The sequence below is a fragment of the Chelonoidis abingdonii genome, chromosome 20, assembly GCF_003597395.2.
Source record: "Chelonoidis abingdonii isolate Lonesome George chromosome 20, CheloAbing_2.0, whole genome shotgun sequence".
Taxonomy (NCBI): domain Eukaryota; kingdom Metazoa; phylum Chordata; order Testudines; family Testudinidae; genus Chelonoidis; species Chelonoidis abingdonii.
The window spans coordinates 10793685-10813019 of record NC_133788.1 but is presented as its reverse complement, the minus strand read 5'-3'; the positions used below and the strand labels follow the sequence as shown (position 1 = coordinate 10813019).

The following is a 19335-nucleotide window of genomic DNA, read 5'->3' as shown; positions in this document are numbered from 1 at the left end:
CTCGGTAGCACCAGCCTTTTCAGAGAACTATAACAGCTTGCCAAAGAATTAATAGCATTTAATAGTATAGACCAGGATCCCATTGGGCGAGGCGCTGAATAAAGACAAAACAGAAGGATTGTCCCTGCCCTGGCCTACAAAAGCTTACAATCTACGTAAGGAAGCCTCTCAACAAAGAAATAAGACTTCTCAGACATCTGAATTTCTTTTAGGTAATTTGGCACTCAATTATATCCTCCTACACCAGCAGAAAAAAAACTCACCTTAGGGGCTGATTCACAGCTCATTGAAGTCAATGGGAATCTTTCTGTTAACGTCAATGAGCTATGGAGCAGGCCCTTCTCCACCGATGAAGTGTCCATTTTACATATGAGCCGGAATGAGTAAGGTCCACATGCTACCTGTATGGGTTCATCAGTGCAGCAGCCCACATATAAAGTTGTGTACTCTAAGGACTGTTCACCCTTCTGGCAATCAGACACTACACGAGAATGCTTCAACAGAACTTGTTAACCTGCAAGGCAAAATAAGGGCTGGCATAGCTCAAAGGAGAGCGCTTGCGTGGCTAACAGGCTCGTGGTGCCAGATTTTGGATATGGTACAGAACACAGCCCCTGCTGTCTAGATTCTTCCCCATCCGAGTCAGTGGGCAAGGAGGAGATAAGCAGGAGGCAGGGCTCTGGCTGCACACACCCCATTACTCCATGGCCAGATGTGATGGGAAGAACTTAGCATCACCCTTTCAAAGGCTGCAGTAACTTATTCTTCTTCCCATCCTTTCTGTCTATCTTAGGGCTTGGCTACACTCGAAACGTCAAAGCGCTGCCGCAGTGAGTGTGGTCGCAGCGCCACACTCCCAGCGCTGCACGTACCCCACCTCCTCATGGGGATTAGCTTGCAGCACTGGGAACCGCGCTCCCAGCGCTGCGGCACTGTTTACACTGGCGCTTTACAGCGCTCAGGGGGGTGTTTTTTTCACACCCCTGAGTGAGAAAGTTGCAGCGCTGTAAAGCACCAGTGTAGCCAAGGCCTTATGGTTTTTTACTGCTGTCCATCACCATAGTATCTGAGCTCCATCTCCCAAAAGCAACTTCCTGAGTCACAATTCTTTTCAGGGGCTCCCACTGGGAAGAAACAGCTCTTCTCCTCAAGGTTCTAACTAGCCCAAATTAGTGAAACAAGATCTCAATTAATACACTGTGCTACTAGTATAGTTTCTCTCCCATTCTCTAACGCATCATCAAAACTCAAACACATATATTGTTGCACAATCATCCATATCAACAACTCAACAACTATGAAATAATACATCGGGAACAAAGAAAGAGTTTGTTGTTATCATATACAAAGGTGCTATAGTGCTGTTTAATATCACCCAAGCCTAGAATGTCTTATTACAAACAATAGCGGAATCAAACTCTGCAATTATACTCCTTTTGTGGTAGAAAACCCAGTGAGATCTGAGGCCAGTATGACTGTGTGAACAAGCAAATTATGAAACAGCAAGCAAAGGTAAAACTAGTGTTTTGAAGCACCAAATTAGTTTTAAAATGTTAAGTATCAAAGGGGTAGCCGTGTTAGTCTGGATCTGTAAAAGCAGCAGAGAATCCTGTGGCACCTTATAGACTAACAGACGTTTTGGAGCGTGAGCTTTCATGGGTGAATACCCACTTCGTCAGACGCAGGTAGAGGAAATGTCCAGGGGTAGGTATATATATGCTAGCAAGCAAGCTAAAGATAACGAGGTTAGTTCAATCTATTGCTAGAACAGGGCCCCATCCTCCCTGATTGAACTAATCTCATTATCTCTAGCTTGCTTGCTAGCATATATATACACCTACCCCTGGACACGTCCACTACCTGCGTCTGACGAAGTGGGTTATTCACCCACGAAAGCTCACGCTCCAAAACGTCTGTTAGTCTATAAGGTGCCACAGGATTCTCTGCTGCTTTTAAATTGTTGTTTCTTTTTCAACAATGAAGTTGAAATATTCGCATGACTGACTTAATAAACTAAAATCAATTAAATTAAATGTTGCCTTTTTATTATTAATTTGAGGTAGCCTTATACAGATGTGTTTCTTGGAATGCAACTTCATGTGCAACAGACATTTTCTATTCTGAGCCACTCATCGTGAAGTATCTAGGCTCAAATTTTCAAAAGTATCCACTAATTTTATTGAAGTGTCTGTTACTATCATCGTCAACTTGAGACACCTACTGGCCTGATTTGCAGGGGTTAGGGTGACCAGACAGCAAGTGTGAAAAATCAGGACGGGGTTGGGGGGTAATAGGAGCCTATATAAGATAAAGACCCAAAAATTGGGACATCTGGTCATCCTAGCTGAGGTGCTGAGCCCCCACAATTCCGCAGTGGGAGTGGATACAGCTAAAATCAATGGGAGCCCTGGCTGCTCGACACCTTTGAAAATAAGGCCTGAAGTTGGTCGTGCAAAAAGAGACGCATCCAAAAAGCTATCTGATGCTTAAAATTCTAGGTCTTAATCTTTAAGAAAGAAAGAAATGATTGGGGAAAAAACTATTGTTCAGATGACCGCAGAAGGAAAAAAACCTAAGGACAACCATCTCTTGCATCAGTCTATTAGCACATACAACTCAAGGCCATTTACTGTTCAAAATAGACCTTAAAGCAATTTATTTGTTAACTGTTAAGTATAAGTTTACACTAGCCATTTAAACAGCTTATTGAGCCGTGTACAACACCCCTTTCACAAACACAATCACTCACCACTTGATGCATTCCTCTGTGTGCTCCTGACAAACATGCAGAGTGTTACTAGTCAAATCTAGCTTAGAAAACAGTTTGTTCCAGCAAATATATTTCACATGCAGCCTGATATTGAGGATATATCTATGCTACAGTGGCTGCAACAGCACCGCAGCTGTCGCACTGTAGTGTAGATACTTCCTATATGGATGGAAGGAGTTTTTCTATCAAGGTAGGTAATCCCACCATTCCATGAAACAGTAGCTAGGTCGGCGGAAGAATTGTTCCATTCACCTAGCAGCATCTAGAGTGACAGCTAGTTCGACCTAACTACGTCACACAGGGTGTGAAATTTCTTAGCCCTGAGCGATGCAGCTAGGTAGATCTAATTTTTAGATGTAGATCACGCCTGAGCCAAGTTCTGCCTTCGGTTACTCAGGTGCAATCTCACTAAATAATGAGAGATTCATGAGAGGTTGAAAATGTTCAGCACCTCTCAAGATTTGTCACTAGGACTCTAATCAATCAAAGCACTAATGTAGATGCTTAACGTTAAAAGACGCTTAAAATTAAGCACGTACTGAACTATCTTGCGGAACTGGTGCCCAGATAAGGACAAATTAGGGCGCATTTACTCAGCCTCTCTGGTCACCGCTGGTCATTTTTCAGCCTCTCTGGTCACCGCTTAGCACTCCACTGCCCTGGGCTCAGGTGATCCGTCCTTTAAATGCCCCGGGAATTTTAAAAATCCTCTTCCTGTTTGCTCAGCGAGGCATGGAGTGCAATCAATCAATCAGCAACAATGCCTCCACGCCCCAAACGTTCCCCAGCATGGAGCACTGCCGAGCTGCAGGATCTAATCAGTGTGGGGGAGAAGAGACAGTTCAGTCCCAGCTGTGATCCCAGCCGCAGAAATTATGATATCTACGGCCAGATATCACAGTCAATGCAAGACAGGGCTATGACCGAGATTGCCGTTCAGTGTAGGGTTAAGGTGAAGAACTGAGAAGTGCCTACAGCAAAGCCGTGATGGAAACCGTCGCTCTGGTGCTGCCCCCACTACCTGCCGTTTTACAAGGAGCTGGATGCGATACTGGGATGTAACCCCACTGCCAATCCTAGGATCATATCGGACAGTTCACAGCCTGGAGACCAGGGTGAAGGGGACACAGAGGGTGATGATGTTCTGCAGACTGCAGCCAGGAGCTGTTTTCTACCCAGGAAGAAGCAAGCCAGTCGCTGGGTGCTACTATTGAGGAAGGATCAGAGGAGTCTGTTCCAGGTAAGAAGCTTTTATTACAAGGATGCAAATGTTTTGGGAGCAGGGGGGCTATGCCTAGATGTGGAATAGCCATTGATTTGATCTATCACGTCGTGGTAATCTGCCTCTGTAATCTCTTCAAAAGTTTCAGCCAGAGCGTGTGCAATGCGCTTCAACAAGTTTATGGGGGAGAGCAACTGTGTTCCTTGTCCCAGCCAGGCTAACACGTCCGCGCCATTGTGCCGTGAGGGTGGGGGGATCATGGCTACACACAGGGAAGCTGCGTAGGGACCAGGGCGAATCCACATAGCTGTAGAAGGGGTCTCCGCTCCTCGCAGGTGACCCTGAGCAGCGAGATATCTGGAAGGTTACAATTCTGTTGAAAATGCAGGGATACTGTTAAGTGCTATTTCCCTGCACCTGATCTTTGCATAAACCCCATGGCTAACAGGGAAAGAGAAAGGCAGCCTGAAAACCCCCACCCCTGCCCCTGTGAGCCGCGTGTGCAAGATGCCTTTCTCTGATTTCCCTGTACCTGATCTTTGCATAAACCCCATGGCTAAAGCAGCCTGAAAACCCCCACCCTGCCCCTGTGAGCCGCGTGTGCAAGATGCCTTTCTCTGATTTCCCTGCACCTGATCTTTGCATAAACCCCATGGCTAACAGGTATTTCCCAGCACCTGATCTTTGCTTTCACAGAAACCCATGGCTTCCATGTCAATCGTTCCCCAACCTTCCTTTCCCAGGTGTGCTGCATGTGTTATTTCCCTGTAGCAGAACCAATCAGACCCACCTTTTCCAGTGATCCAAATGGCTTTAAACTCACCATGTTATGTATTCGATCTGCTGCAGTGTCCAGAGTGTGGTATGTTCACACTGTCTGTGAATGATGCTACAAATACTCTTAAAAACAAAGCTTCCTCTGTATTAACATTTTATCTCTGTTTTTTTTTAAGTGTCCTTGAGTCCATCTGGAGCAACAGACACTTCTGAAAGGCTAAGAAACTTAAGAAAAAAGCTAGGAAATCGAAGGAACAGCTTGTGAAAGCAGTCATGAATATGTATTCCGCAGAACAGAAAAAGTTACAGCATTGGCGGGAAAAACGTAGCATTAAGAAGGATCAGGCAGCAAAGAGAACCACAGATCGGCTGCTAAGCCTCATGGAACGCCACACAGACCTCATGCAGTCAATGGTAGACATGCAGGCAGACCACTACCGTGGATGCCTCAGCCCATCCCAAACTCAACACATTGTGCCCCACTGTTTCCTCAAACACCCATTTCCAGCATCCTGGTTCTTACCACCACCAACTGCCCCCAACACCAATACGTTCACCTCACACCCTGATAACTACGACCCTTACCCTATGCACTCAACCCCCATCACCATGCAGCATTTTAATCCTCAAGTGCAGCAGGCAGTGCATAGCCCTCAAGGAAGAACATATTCAAACCTGTGAGTGTAATGCTCCTCACCGTACCCCCCTTCCTGTTTATGTACTGTATTTTTAATAAAGGATTTCTTGTCTTTTAAACAGTTTTTATTATTACAGAAAGTGTAACATACTGTACCACAAGTGAAAAATAGGAACTGCAAATCATTGCAACCACTGCAAGTAACTGCTGTGGCACTGCACTAAACTGCAGTGGAAGGCACCCAACATTACTGTTGGCTTTCAGCCTCAAAGTGCTCCTTTAAGGCATCCCTATCCTTGAAGCACTGTGCTGGGCCTCTCTAGTAGCCCTGCTCTCTGGCTGTGCAAATTCAGCCTCCAGGCGTTGAACCTCGGAGGCCCATTCGTCACGAAGGTTTCACCCTTCCCTTCACAAATATTATGGAGGATACAGCACGCGGTTATAATCGCTGGGATGCTGCTTTCCACCACGTGTAGCTTCCCGTAGAGACTTCTCCATCTCCCTTCAAACGGCCAAAAGCACACTCCACAGTCATTCTGCACCGGCTCAGCCTGTAGTTGAACCGGTCCTTGCTCATGTCAAGCTTCCCTGTATACGGTTTCATGAGCCAAGGCATTAACGGGTAAGCGGGGTCTCCAAGGATCACAATGGGCATTTCGACGTCCCCCACTGTGATCTTACGGTCTGGGAAAAAAGTCCCTGCCTGCAGCTTCCTGAACAGGCCACTGTTCCGAAAGATGCGTGCATCATGCACCTTTCCAGGCCATCCTGTGTAAATGTCAGTGAAACGCCCACGGTGATCCACAAGCGCCTGGAGAACCATTGAGAAATACCCCTTCCGATTAATGTACTCGGATGCCAGGTGGGGTGGTGCCAGAATAGGAATATGCGTCCCATCTATTGCCCCTCCACAGTTAGGGAAACCCATTTGGGCAAAGCCATCCACAATGTCCTGCACATTCCCCAGAGTCACGGTTCGTTCTGAACAGGATGCGATTAATGGCCCTGCAAACTTGCATCACCACTATTCCAACGGTCGACTTTCCCACTCCAAACTGGTTTGCGACCGATCGGTAGCTGTCTGGAGTTGCCAGCTTCCAGACTGCAATAGCCACCCGCTTCTCCACTGACAGGGCAGCTCTCAGTCTCGTGTGTCCTTGCGCTGCAGGGTTGGGGCGAGCTCAGCACACAGTCCCATGAAAGTGGCTTTTGCATCCTAAAGTTCTGCAGCCACTGCTCGTCATCCCAGACTTGCAGGACGATGTGATCCCACCACTCAGTACTTGTTTCCCGAGCCCAAAGGCGGCGTTCCACGCTGCAGAGCACGTCCGTTACTGCCACAAGCAATTTAGTGTCAGCCGCGTCAGCCGCATCTATTTCATCATCTGAGCTCTCACTGTCACTTTGGAGCATAAGGAATAGATCAACTGCCAGACGGGATGTGCTGGCAACATTCATCAGCAACATCCTAAGCAGCTCGGGCTCCATTTCTTACTGAAATCACGCGGCAGAATCACAATGGCACCAACGGCTGAAAAGGGAAGCGATGCACCACGGGTCGTTGGAACAGGAAGCGGAATGACCCGCACCCTTCCGTCCCCTTCCCACAACCCCAGCAGCAAATTGGGACGAGGTGCTCTGTGGGATAGCTGCCCACAATGCACCACTCACAACAGCGCTGCAACTGGTGCAAGTGTGGACACACTGCAGCGCTGGTCGCTGTCAGTGTGGACACACTGCAGCGCTGGTCGTACACAGCTGTACGACCACAGCTGTAACTGCCAGCGCTGCAAAACTGTAAGTGTAGACAAAGCCTAAGGGTTTCTTCACAACCATAATATCTAGAGACTTATTTCTTTTCCCCCTCTCTCTTCAAACAAAAGCTGAGGGCTTACCTACAACGTGCATTAGTCCACACTAGAGGGGAGTAAATTCTTGTGAGTAGTAGGGTGTCACTCACTGTCTGTGTGGACCCTGCTGGTGTGCACTAAAAATTCACTAGTACATGTTAATGTGGTGCTGTTTCAAACAGTACTATGTTAATGCGCATTAAGAACTTTCAGTGCATGTTAGCAGGATCCACATGGGTCACTTGGTGAGCACTACAATTTACACCTCTAGTGTAGCATAATACACAGCTTAGACAAGCCCTGAGACTCTGGTCTGGTCTGCACTACAGACTTCTGCCAGAATAGCTGTGTTGATCAGGGTGAGAAGAGGTGTGATCCCTAACAGATATACCTATAGCAGCAGTAGCCTTTGTATAGACGCAGTTATACTGGCAAAACTATGCTTTTACTGATATAGCTCGTTGGGGGTTAATCAGTATAGCTGTGTCCATACTGGGAACACTTTGCAGTACAGTGTATCAGCACTCCTACACCAGTAAAGCATTCCTAGTGTAGACATACATGCTGGAGAGCAACAGGGAGATATGTCTTTGCTACCTTCACTCCTTTTCCCACACTTTGGGACATGCTAACATGAATAACCCCGTGGGCAGCCTGAATGAATATGTATCGTCGTGCTCTACGGGATTATTTTACATGAAAATCATATTACAAATATGCTGCTGCCGTGACAAGGCTAAAGAGCATTTCTGTTCAGGAGTACAGTTGACAACTAAAATAAAACACCAATTTGCTTTGGTTATTGGAACAACTTGTGAAGGTATTTATAACTGCTCACTAAATCTGCTGACAATAAATTATATTTTCATGCAGGGCTGCAAAACTTTGAATTATAGCTGCAGGCCAGTTTGATGCTGGATCTATTTTTTGTTTAACTGGTGGTAGATTAATACAAAACAACACGAGTAATGGCCTCAAAATCAGGTTTTAAGTTAGGAGGGATATTACAATCCATAGAGTCCACTGAGAAGGAAGGTTGGATTCATTCATATGCCTAGGTTTACAGTATACAGGTGAGTCTCATCTTACGCTGGGGTCATGTTCCACTGTCAGCGCGTAAAGCGAAAATCATGTATAGTCAAAATTACATTGAGTGTAATGGTGGGTGGAATCACTCACACTACAGGTACAGTATTTAAATCAGTATTTTTCTCTTTTTTTGTTTTGTTTTTGTTTTTGCTGACCGTGCAAAGCTGAATTTGCGCATGTTAAATGCGTGTAAGATATGACTCGCCTGTACTTCAAACGTTCGGCATAAAAAAAGTATAACATATTAGGACAATAAAAGTGTTTCTCAAGAGACCTTTGGAGAAAGTCCTGGAATACATCCTTACCGGACAAAAGGCCGTCTACCAAGCACTTGATAAAAAAATTAAATTAGGTTGTTAAGTAATGAGTCAGGCTGGTCATTAGAAGCAAGCTAAACTATAAAGATAAAGCTAATTTAGGCCCCATTCCTAATCAGTACTTTTGAGCAGGACACAAGGTAAATCTGCAGTATGGAGGCCAATTGTGCAGTGCAGTTAGAGGAGGTGTTACAGTAACAAATAGCTGTTTGCAGTGCTGTTTGTAGCTGTGTTGGTCCCAGGATATGAGAAAGACAAGGCAGATGAAGAAGAGCTCTGTGGAGGCTTGAAAGCGTCTCTTTCATCAACAGAAGCTTGTCCAATGAAAGATATTACCTCACTCGTCTTGCCTCTGACAAATGGCTGATCAATTGCTTATCTTGCAGGAGGAGAAGACTGTGGGTATGTCTACACTACCCGCCAGATCGGCGGGTAGTGATTGGTTTATCAGGGATCAATATATCGCATCTCATCTAGACGCAATATATCGATCCCCGAATGCACTCCTGTCGACTCCAGAACTCCACCAGAGCGAGCGGCAGTAGTGGAGTCAACAGGGGGAGCCGCGGCCATTGATCCCGCGCCATGAGGACGGGAGGTAAGTCGAAATAAGATACTTCGATTTCAGTTACGCTATTCACGTAGCTGCAGTTGCGTATCTTACGTCGACCCCCGCCCCCTATTGTAGACCAGGCCTGAGCTGCCAAAGAGAGTGATCTTCCACTGGCGTGAAGGGGGCCAAATCTCAAGAGTTGGCAAAAGAAGCACAGACACATCTACACAGCAGATGGCTGGATGGGTCCAGGTTATTTTGATTTAATCACATACTAGCATTTAAAATATAAATACATTTAAAGGAAATATAGTGGGGGAAATCAATTAATATTGTTCAGTATTTTCTTAAATCACATATGCATTGCAGCCATATATGTTCCCTAATTCTCCTCTAGTGTGCAAAAGAGGAGTTACTTCACTGAGGTCGACAGCTATGCGTGTGCAAAACTGATGAAAGACAAAAGAGAATCAGGCTCACATGCCCTGGTTTTCAAAAGGTATTTAGCCTCTTAACTTCCACTGATTTCAATACTAGTTAGGAGCCTAAATATGTTTGAGGCTCTGGGCCCATAGTCCCTACTCTGCAGTCTTAAAATAACATTGTTGTGCTTTTCCAATTGAAATGCAATATATTTGTTAAGATAACAAATGCATGGTAAAGTATCTTTAACTTACATAAAAAAAATAAAAGAGGAGGGGGAAAAATCTTAGGTAAACAACAAAACAATACAGCTTTATCTTATCTCAATAATTTATTGCTGCTTGTCTCTCTCTGTGTGTGTTTTACTGACAAAATAAAATAAATTGAATCAGCTCACACATGATAACATGTTCTTTCCTAACTCATACTAATTGCTTGCCTAATTGATGTTTGTTGAACTTTCTCCATTTCATTGAGTGATTAGGTACAAAGCTAACAGTTGACATCTGTAGGCGCTTAACTGGCGTCTGTAATTACTGTTAATGTTAAATAATTGTTAGTTAATTGGAGTGGTAACTGACTGAATAGAATCCAGATTGTGAAGCAAAGAGACCTAGTTAAATAAACATACATTTTCCGAGAAAACAACAGTTTATTACAGTGGAGTGACTAACAATAGTCTAGATACAGGAGGTCGACGGGCCCTTTATGAAATTTTATGCCAGAGTCCAAGTTGGACTCCACTAATCTAGAAACTTTGTAAACTAAACACTCTATCCCAAAGAATTTTCCATCTTATTTTGACTTGATTTTTCTGGTTTCTGTTATTTTGCAGTGCAATGCTGATAAGTCCTTCTGAGAAAATCAAATAGAGCTTAATCTACAAAATAAATACTGGAGCCAGAATACATAAAATTATGCTTTAGTAAACATTGCTGTTTTGCTCACTGGTACCAGATTAGTTTGACTTTGCTAAAATCAACAGTTTCAAATACACTCTTAAAAGAACAGGATCAAAAATTCAGAGAAAAGGAGTAGCTGATAGTTTTATTATGCTGTAAGTAAAAATGGGCACGGTCTCTTCAAATCACATTTGCAAATAATAATTTTAGGCACTCCAATAAAAAATATAATTGCTCACAGTTACTTGTATTGTATTTTTAAAGCTTAATTTGAGAAATTATAGCTAATTACAGCTACTCTCGCTTCCACATTTGGCCGCCCCAGCTCACTGTCCTGCCCTGGAGAACTCTCCTCTAGAACTTTGTGGGGAAAGGGCACAGTGTAACTGTGCATGGAGAGAGGATAGAGTGAAAGCGTACAGAGGAGGCGGCAGCTGTGACTTGAGCATAGGAGGGAGGATGGCATGCAGGTGTAGAGGGGGACCTATGCTCCTTCACTAAGGGCGCCAGAACAATTCACCATGTAAACAGCTGGCTGTGCCAATGCATCTGGCATTCAGTAGTGCAAAATGTATTAATGCTGATGGATATGAACCGTACAGATGCAACACAACGCACCAAGCTTCGTGTTCAGATAAAGCCTTCAGAACACAAAATAACTGACTCTTTTTTCTAGAAATTAGAGCAACAGGCAATCCCAAAACAAACACCCCCCTGTCACACACACACACACTTTTTTTAAAACTCTGAAGTTACACTGAAACAAAGCAGTCTCTCTCTTAGTCCAGTTGGCAGCACTGCCTCATTACAAGAAATGTGGGGTCTTCAAAACAGCAAACCTCATCAAATGGTTTGTGATTTTCAGCCTAGCCTCTCATGGACGGGATGGCAACATTTAATGTCCTGGATATGGCCTGCCAGATGAATTCACCTTCTAATTCTGCATTAGGACTCCTTTGTGACCCAAAACCCACAGACCCAATTTACAAACTCTCCTTTGCAGACATGCCTTGGTCACAGTCCCATTTAGGGAGTGAGCCCTTTTCAGAAGCACAAAGAAAATGTTTCCAGGCAGGGAATTGCTTTTGCAGTTCAATAATTCCTGGGTTTCTCTGGCCAACCAACTAGTTACTTTCCAAGGGCAGCAGAGCCACCACACACATAGCACAGGAGCAGTAGGCTGGGAATGCACACGCCACCCATTGGTAGATATACAGAGATGTGAAGGTGGCAGCCAAAAACAGGAGGTGAAGGTAGTGGATGGGTGAGTAGGTTGGGGAGCGTTTTTCCTGGTTCCTGAGAAGAGAGGGTAAAAGGCAGAGACAGGGGCTATCTGCCTGCCCAGTATGTGATATTGGTGGTGGCTTTTTGCTATACTTAGGTATGTTGAGATTGCGTGCATGCTTTTTGAATGTGGTGGTGAATTCCAGTTACACTCTATACGGCAAATGGGGCGACGCTGGTTCACCTGGAGAGAGAAGCACCTCTCTTCCACCACAGGAACGCCTGTGAACTGGATCAGGGAAGAGAAATACTTGCCTGTTTCACTTCCCTGTCTGTTTGCAAAAACAGAAGTGGCAGGGGGTCTTAAAGAAATGACGTACCAAACAGACACACACAAGAAACAAGAACATGTGCCGGTTTTTCTGGAGGACAGTCTCTCTCCAGAACAACCTAAAAAGCCAGAGCTTGCCATGAGCCACATTTCAGCCACCACGGACAACTGGTAACCCACACCCATCTATTTACTTCATCCTGAGAGACTAAATATTTCTCTGACAGCTGGCTTTGGCATTAAGGCAGATGGATTCATAAAGTTTACATGAACATCCTGTAAACAATTTGAACATAAAAAGCTGCCACAGCCTAACCTGGCTCCTGATCAAAGAAAACTTCAGTACTGTGTACAGAATAAAACTTCAACAGTCTGAGAATCATTTTTTCCCCCTTCAGGAAAGGCTATTTTCTGGGGAGAGGGGTTAACATACACTGAATACAGAGCCAGCAGCAGCAATTGCCTGCTCCAGAACTATGATTTTGAAGTGTGTCGGTTATCAGAAGATAATGGAACTTCATTACTCTAGGAAATTACACTACAAAATTTGGTTAAAAACATTCAGTACCTGGGCCAGGATTAATGATGTTGATGCTTTCAGACCTCAAAGGAAAGTTGATATGTCCTTTAAAAACACCTAAGGCAGTCATCTCCAACCTTTTAACAACCAAGATCACTTTTTGAATCTAAAGGCAACCCAGGATCTAGCCCGCACCTTCCCTGAGGCCCCGCCCCGCTCACTCCGTCCCCTCCCCCTCCACCCCGTCGCTCGCTCTCCTTCACCCTCCCTCACTTTCACTGGGTTGGGGCAAGGATTGGGGTTTGGGAGGGGCTTCGGGTTCTGGGCTGGTGCTGATGGGTTTGCAGTGTGGGAGGGGACTCTGGGCTGAGCCTGAGACAGAGGGTTGGGGTGCAGGAGGGGATGAGGGGTGCAAGCTTTACAAGAGAGCTCTGGACTGGGGCAGAGTGCTGGAGTGCAGGAGGGAATACGGGGTGCTGGCTCTGGGAGGGGACTCAGGGCTGGGGCTTGGGGTGCAGGACAGGGTTTGCAGTTCTGGCTCAGAGGGTGCTCACGGTGGGGCTTGGGGCAGGTTCAGGGAGCAGGCTCAGGGGTTGGGGCTCCAGCGGCTCCCATTTGGCGGCAGGCACAGAGAGGCTAAGGCAGGCTCCCTGCCTATCCTGGCCCTACACCACTCCTGGAAGGGGCTGACGTGCCCCTGAGGCCCCTGGGGGAGGGGGGGAGACAGAGGGCATGTGGCTCCATGTGTTGCCCCTCTCTGCAAGCACTGCCCCCACAGCTCTCTGAGTCAATGGGAGCTGCGGAGCTGGTGCATGCAGGCAGGAGCAACGCGCAGAGAGAGACCCCCTGCCCGCCCTTGGGACTGCGGGGCTGCGCTGGCTGCTTTCGGGAGCGGCGTCAGGGCAGGGTAGGCAGGGAGTCTGCCTTAGCGGCAGCCCCACTATACCACTGGAGATCGTGATCAATTGGGAGATCCTCTAGGATCGATCAGTTGATCGCAATCGACCACTGACCTAAGGGCATATCCTGCAATGGATTTTTATACTCAGACATACTGATTGAAATAAACTAGACCACCTACCAAACATCACTAACATACTATAACCATGGACACACCTCTTAGTCTGCCAAATCCCAAATGAAAAAGCAGGTCTTATGGTTAATGAACTGGACTGGGACTCAGGAGATCTGAGTTCAAGCCATAGCTCTACCACAGACTTCATGTATGCCTTTGAGGAAATCATTTAATCTTTTTATACCCCTGTTTCCTATTTCTAAAATGGTACTTCCTCTCTTGTACCCTTTGGCTGTCTTGTTTATTTTGATTGTGAGTAACATTTTCAAAAGCAACTGTTACTTAACAACAAATATTTACCCATATAACTCCCCAGTAGCGAATGAAGGGTCTAAATATCTTTTGAAGATCTGGACCTAGGAGCTTAAGTTCTATTTTCAGTGTCTTTCAGTGGAACTTAGATTACTAAATATCTAAGTGACTTGAAAAATTTGCCCTAAGCTTTTTGCAGCAGGGACTGTGTCTTGCTGTGAGGCTGTACAGAGACTAGCACAAGGGCCTCTGGGTGCTACTGTAATACAATAACTAACCACATGATAATAAAAAGGAATACAGTATATGACAAAGACCCAAAACGAAGGACATCACCAATTAATAATTAAAATGCAGTGGGAGTCCTTCCTTTTGTGCGAATAACTTTTTCTGTAGTATCAGTTTCACAATCTTTTGTTTCTGATGCAAATAATTACAGAACAATAAACGTGAGAACACGCCACATGTGTGTGGCAGGCAGATAACTTTGAGTGATATTTGAGAAGCAGGCCAGGGATGTATGCTTGTCAGTTTGCCATACCTTGTCAGATTGTTCAATCAGCCAGGGGCTTTGAAGATTTTCGTCGCAGTTTACCAAATGCAAATTTGACCTTTCTTAGACTGATTTTTATTGCTTCTGGCAAAAGGAACACTGGACAAAACAGGGGAAGAGCTGGCTTTAAAGCAAACAGCCCACTTTGCAAAAAAAGAGAACTTGAACTTGAAATGCATCAAACTGACAGCTCTTTGACAGCCTAGTCAACCATCCATCCAGCAGACACTCAGAGGACAGACTAACAACAAACCACAACCCATAATGAGAATCCCAGCACCTGTCTAGAAGCAATTATTGACATTATCTCTAAACAGTGGATCTTTTTAGATTGTTTTCCTGATATTTAGTAGTTTGAATGTTAATCCCTTTAACAAAACTGTCCCCCATGCTTTTTCCATCCTCTTCCCCTTAATCTCTTTCTCCCAGTGGGGGGAAAAGAACCCACCCAAAACAAAATGAAACCAGTCAGCCCAGTTTTCCAGCACCTGGATTTGCACTGATTCTCTCCCTTGTCATTCATGTTGCCAACAGGAATTAGCATATGGCTTGAAGGGGAAACTCAGGAGGAGAAAAGAAAGATGCCATTTTGATGGAAATAAGGGGGCAAAGGAATAATCTACCATCAACTAAAAAGCTTATTTGTGTATGGTTTCCCAAGCAAAGCTTCGAAAAGCCTATGTTGATTTTAGGCTACACAAAGAAACCCTAATCCTTTCAAGGGAACTAAATCACCAAAGAAAAGTACCTCAGAAGAAAAGGCTCCCTGTCAAGCACGGTTATTCACAACCTAATAGATGCCACAAATCAAACTGGGTAAGTAAACTAAAATAAGAATGTAGGCAATGTGTTTGATTCTAAAAAGAAAACGAAAGGAAGAGGAACAGGGGCCAAGTCTTCATCAATCACTTTTCATCCTTCAACTGAAGAGATCCCTTCAGCCTAGTTACAGGCTATCAGTCAGGAATGTTGATTCACTGGATTAGCTTCTGTTCTATTCTGGCTCAGCCCCAAGAAAAGACTACTCAAATTCCAAAGCTTTTTACAGCAAATTAGCCAAATAAAGGGGCAGTCACATGTAGTTTGGGGGTCTGGGGTCCCTGAACACATAAGTCATCTTTTTTTTTTTTTAGTGACCTATTTTTTCCAGGGAGTAGGAAAGACGGCTGTAAATTAAAATGTAAACAGAACAGCTAATATAATTTTGCCAAGTTGGATAAGCTATTTAGGCCCAAAAAACCCAATCCCTTCAGATTGTCCTTCAAAAGGATGTTAATACATAAAACAGAAATACCGATCCATAAGGCAATTAAAAATAGATATAATTCAATATTCATCAAAGTAATTTCAGAAGCAGTGTATCAGCATGGGAATCCCAAATATAAGGGGCTGCTTAATGCTCTCAGCTACACCCCTCGCAGCTCCATGGAATCAAAAGGTACAGAAATCGGCAGGATGTGGCATTTTTCACATTAAAAAATGATCCAAAAGGACAAACCAAACCAAACCAACCAACCAAACCAAAAAAGCTTTATGTGATAAACACACAGGATAAGTCACCATCCAAATTATTCACCTAGACAATAGACAAAGCTTAAGTTTCAATTTAATCAAGTCTGTATTTTCTACTCAAACCTTGCTCCAGTGCACCAATGAAATTATAATTTAAGACAGTATGAGATTAGAGCTGAAAGCACACACCTTCTTAGTAAGCAATTATCACGCAGCGCCACTAAACAGGTGTTATGGGGGGAGGGGGGCTGAGAGAAAAGATCAGATAGATTTTACGTAATTTGAAGCCTTTGAATTATACACCTTGGCACAGCTACTGATTCAAGACTCTCTCCCCACCCTGCCCTGAAGAAGAAAAGTGCCCCCACATTATTTTCAACAATGCTGCTTCAAATATGCACTGCACAGAAGCCCACTAACACTGATTTAAGGCAAGTATGCCTTTAATGTACTGTTAAATCATTAGCCACTCCCTCTTAATATTGCTGTTTGGGAGATATGAATGGGATATTACATATTTAAACGTGGCCCTCTATATCGTTTATTAACTTTACAGAAAGCATACGGCACAGCAAGCCATGGTTTATTACTATTATCCTGTGAATACTAAATGCTGGCTGGTTATTACTGTCAGCAGTACAAATTGGCTATTCATAATTCCATGTCTATCATGTAGCTGATGAGTAACAATCATGCTAAAACATTTTGAAAACTGTTACCGTTATTTAAATGAGCTTAAATTAAAGCCATTTGTAAAATAAATTATTCCCTAATATTGTTATTTAAATTAATTCTGACCAGGCAGGCAATGCATTATTTAAATTCTTTATTTTATATTGCTTTCGCAAAGAAATTATGAAGCATATAGAACATGTCTGAAACCAAGGGAAACATAAAAAGCAGTAGCAAGCTGATTGCTACATTCCTGCACGACAAGTTACATTTTATCTCAAATTGAAATTGCCATGAAAAGAAATGCATGTAGAAAAACATATATGCTTATGGTGGGGATTGCAATCTTACCTTTATTTGTAACAGTGTTGAATAGTTTTTCAGAGCTGGCATCAGATGCCTGAAATACCAATGAAAAAGAAGGTACATTATATATTATTAAAATATGTGTATGTATATTTATATACCTTAGAAAAACCAAAAACAGGCTGACAAAACAAGAAAGCTCATGAAAGCTGCAGCTCCAGAAAAAATTATCCATAAGATGGTGCTATTTGGCTGTGTTTCACTGTCCTGCAGTGCAGATATTTATTTGGAAAGATTCTAGTTAATAAACTAAAATATTATTCCTTATTCAACATCTTAGTTGCACACAAAATATATTTTTGTACTATGATACATACGGCAACCCAACGTGTTCTGACAATGATTTTGCAGCCTAGGACAGATACCATAATTTTGAATTACTCATTCCAGTCTCATGTGTTTGCAGTTCTGCGCGTTTCTTTCTTTTAAAGAACTCTTCTTTTAAGACCCAGTGTATTTATCATTTCATTTTTAGCATTTCAGACTTAGGCCAGTGTTTGTCTGACTTGCTATAACATGCTGTTTATTAAACAAAACATGATTTATGCTTAACAGAAATATCTCAGCATTGGACTCACTTTGGTTAAAATAATCGAGACACTACTCACTCTGCATAATCTGATAACTAGTTGGTATTTTTCCATCATACCCGCGTTACCTTTGCTTTTTGTGAAAAAATACCCATTTCTTAATTATTGCTACAATTTTCACATCAGTAGGCTATTTTTAATCAATAAAACAGAAACCTTATTTAAATGTCATTTAAAACAACTGTGGACCTCTGTTCCAAAGATTAAATGTTAAAGACTCAGCCAAGGGAAAATATCCCTGAAAAGGTTCTGCTTAGCAAACAACTTACTTCCCTAAAATGGAAAAGTTCAAGTCTGTGTGTCTGTTGTGCATGTGTACACATATAGGGGCATACACCTATATACTTCCCCCCGTAAAGCCTAAATCTATACCGTATCTGAATTTACAGAATACACACAAAATAAAGCTATTAAAATTTAACCATATTTCAGGATAATCAGCTTTTTGACATTTTATAGAATTAAATGTGCTTATTAACAAAATATTCTATTATGGGCTTGGAGAAAATACAGATTGCAAAAGTTGTGAAGTATTTTTAGTTTCTTGGTGTTTGGCTCTGATACAGCATTGTTTTCCATTTGCATTCAGTGAACAAAGCTTATAAACATCCTGTACTTAGACAGCAAATAATTATCCATATATACTTAAATCAGGAGGTCATTTCTAAAGTTGTGTCTAGCAAAATGAATTTATTAGACATATATTATATTACACAATACATTGTATATAAACTGATATATAGGCATATATATAGATCTATACAGAAAGATATACATACACACAAAAATCAGTTTATATAAAATGTATTATAATATAACAACACATTTAGGTATATATTAATTTAACATCAAGTTAAAGCATCTTTTTTATATTCTTATTTGTTAAAAATTGCTCAATTTGCTTCCAAATTTAAACAGATTTTGCCAGATTAGTGTTGTATGTATTATTTAAAAGCTAAGCTAGGATACTTCTTTCTGATTAAATACCTTGTAAACACTGGATATATTATTCAGTGATGGATTTATTATTCAGTGATGCTTTTCTTTAAATTAATGAAAATATGGGAATAAAGTACAAATTGAAGAGATCAAGGAAGCCATGCTTTTTAAAGAACAGTTGGACATTATTCCAACAAATTAGGAGATTTCTCCTTACTTTCATAAACATGCCAATCATCCTGTTCTTTGATTAAAAACAATAGCCTTTCAGCCTGGATTTCATCCACAACTGTCTTTCTAAATTCAGTTTCCCCTTAAAAGTCAAGTTCTTCCCAAATCATCCTGCTTTTGAAAAAAATCAAGCCTGAACTACTTTTATTGTAAAAAATTGCTTATAGCTTTTGAAATTCTTTTATTCCAGCATTTCAAAATGAAACAGCCTAGAAAATGTGTGCGCTTCCTAATCACTCCCCACCCCCTCACAATGAAAAAAGAGGGAAATATTTTTTTTTAACCTTGATCTTCTGGTGGGGGGGAAGGGGGGCGAGAGACTTTTTTCCAAGCTCAGAATATCCAGGTGACAATTTTTTCCGGTCCATTGCAAAACGCAAGAAACACCGCTGCGAAGTCTGTCTGTGACATTTGTTAGACCTAATGTGGTACATAATACATTCTGCATGAACAACCTTTACACCTCAACCCAAATTAGGGATGTGATTATTAGCAGGGCTATACAATAAATTAAAGACAATTTTACAAAG

General features: G+C 42.8%; 1 protein-coding gene across 6 annotated transcripts in view; it reads right to left on the bottom strand.

Moving 5' to 3' along the window:
- The window catches only part of AUTS2 (activator of transcription and developmental regulator AUTS2), a 986700-nt gene that overhangs the window by 70375 nt on the left and 896990 nt on the right, over nt 1-19335 (bottom strand). For all 6 annotated transcript variants that reach the window (XM_075073927.1, XM_075073930.1, XM_075073929.1 and 3 more), the window contains one exon: nt 17031-17079. In XM_075073927.1, coding sequence (XP_074930028.1) covers nt 17031-17079 — 49 coding nt within the window. The remainder of the gene's footprint in view (nt 1-17030; nt 17080-19335) is intronic.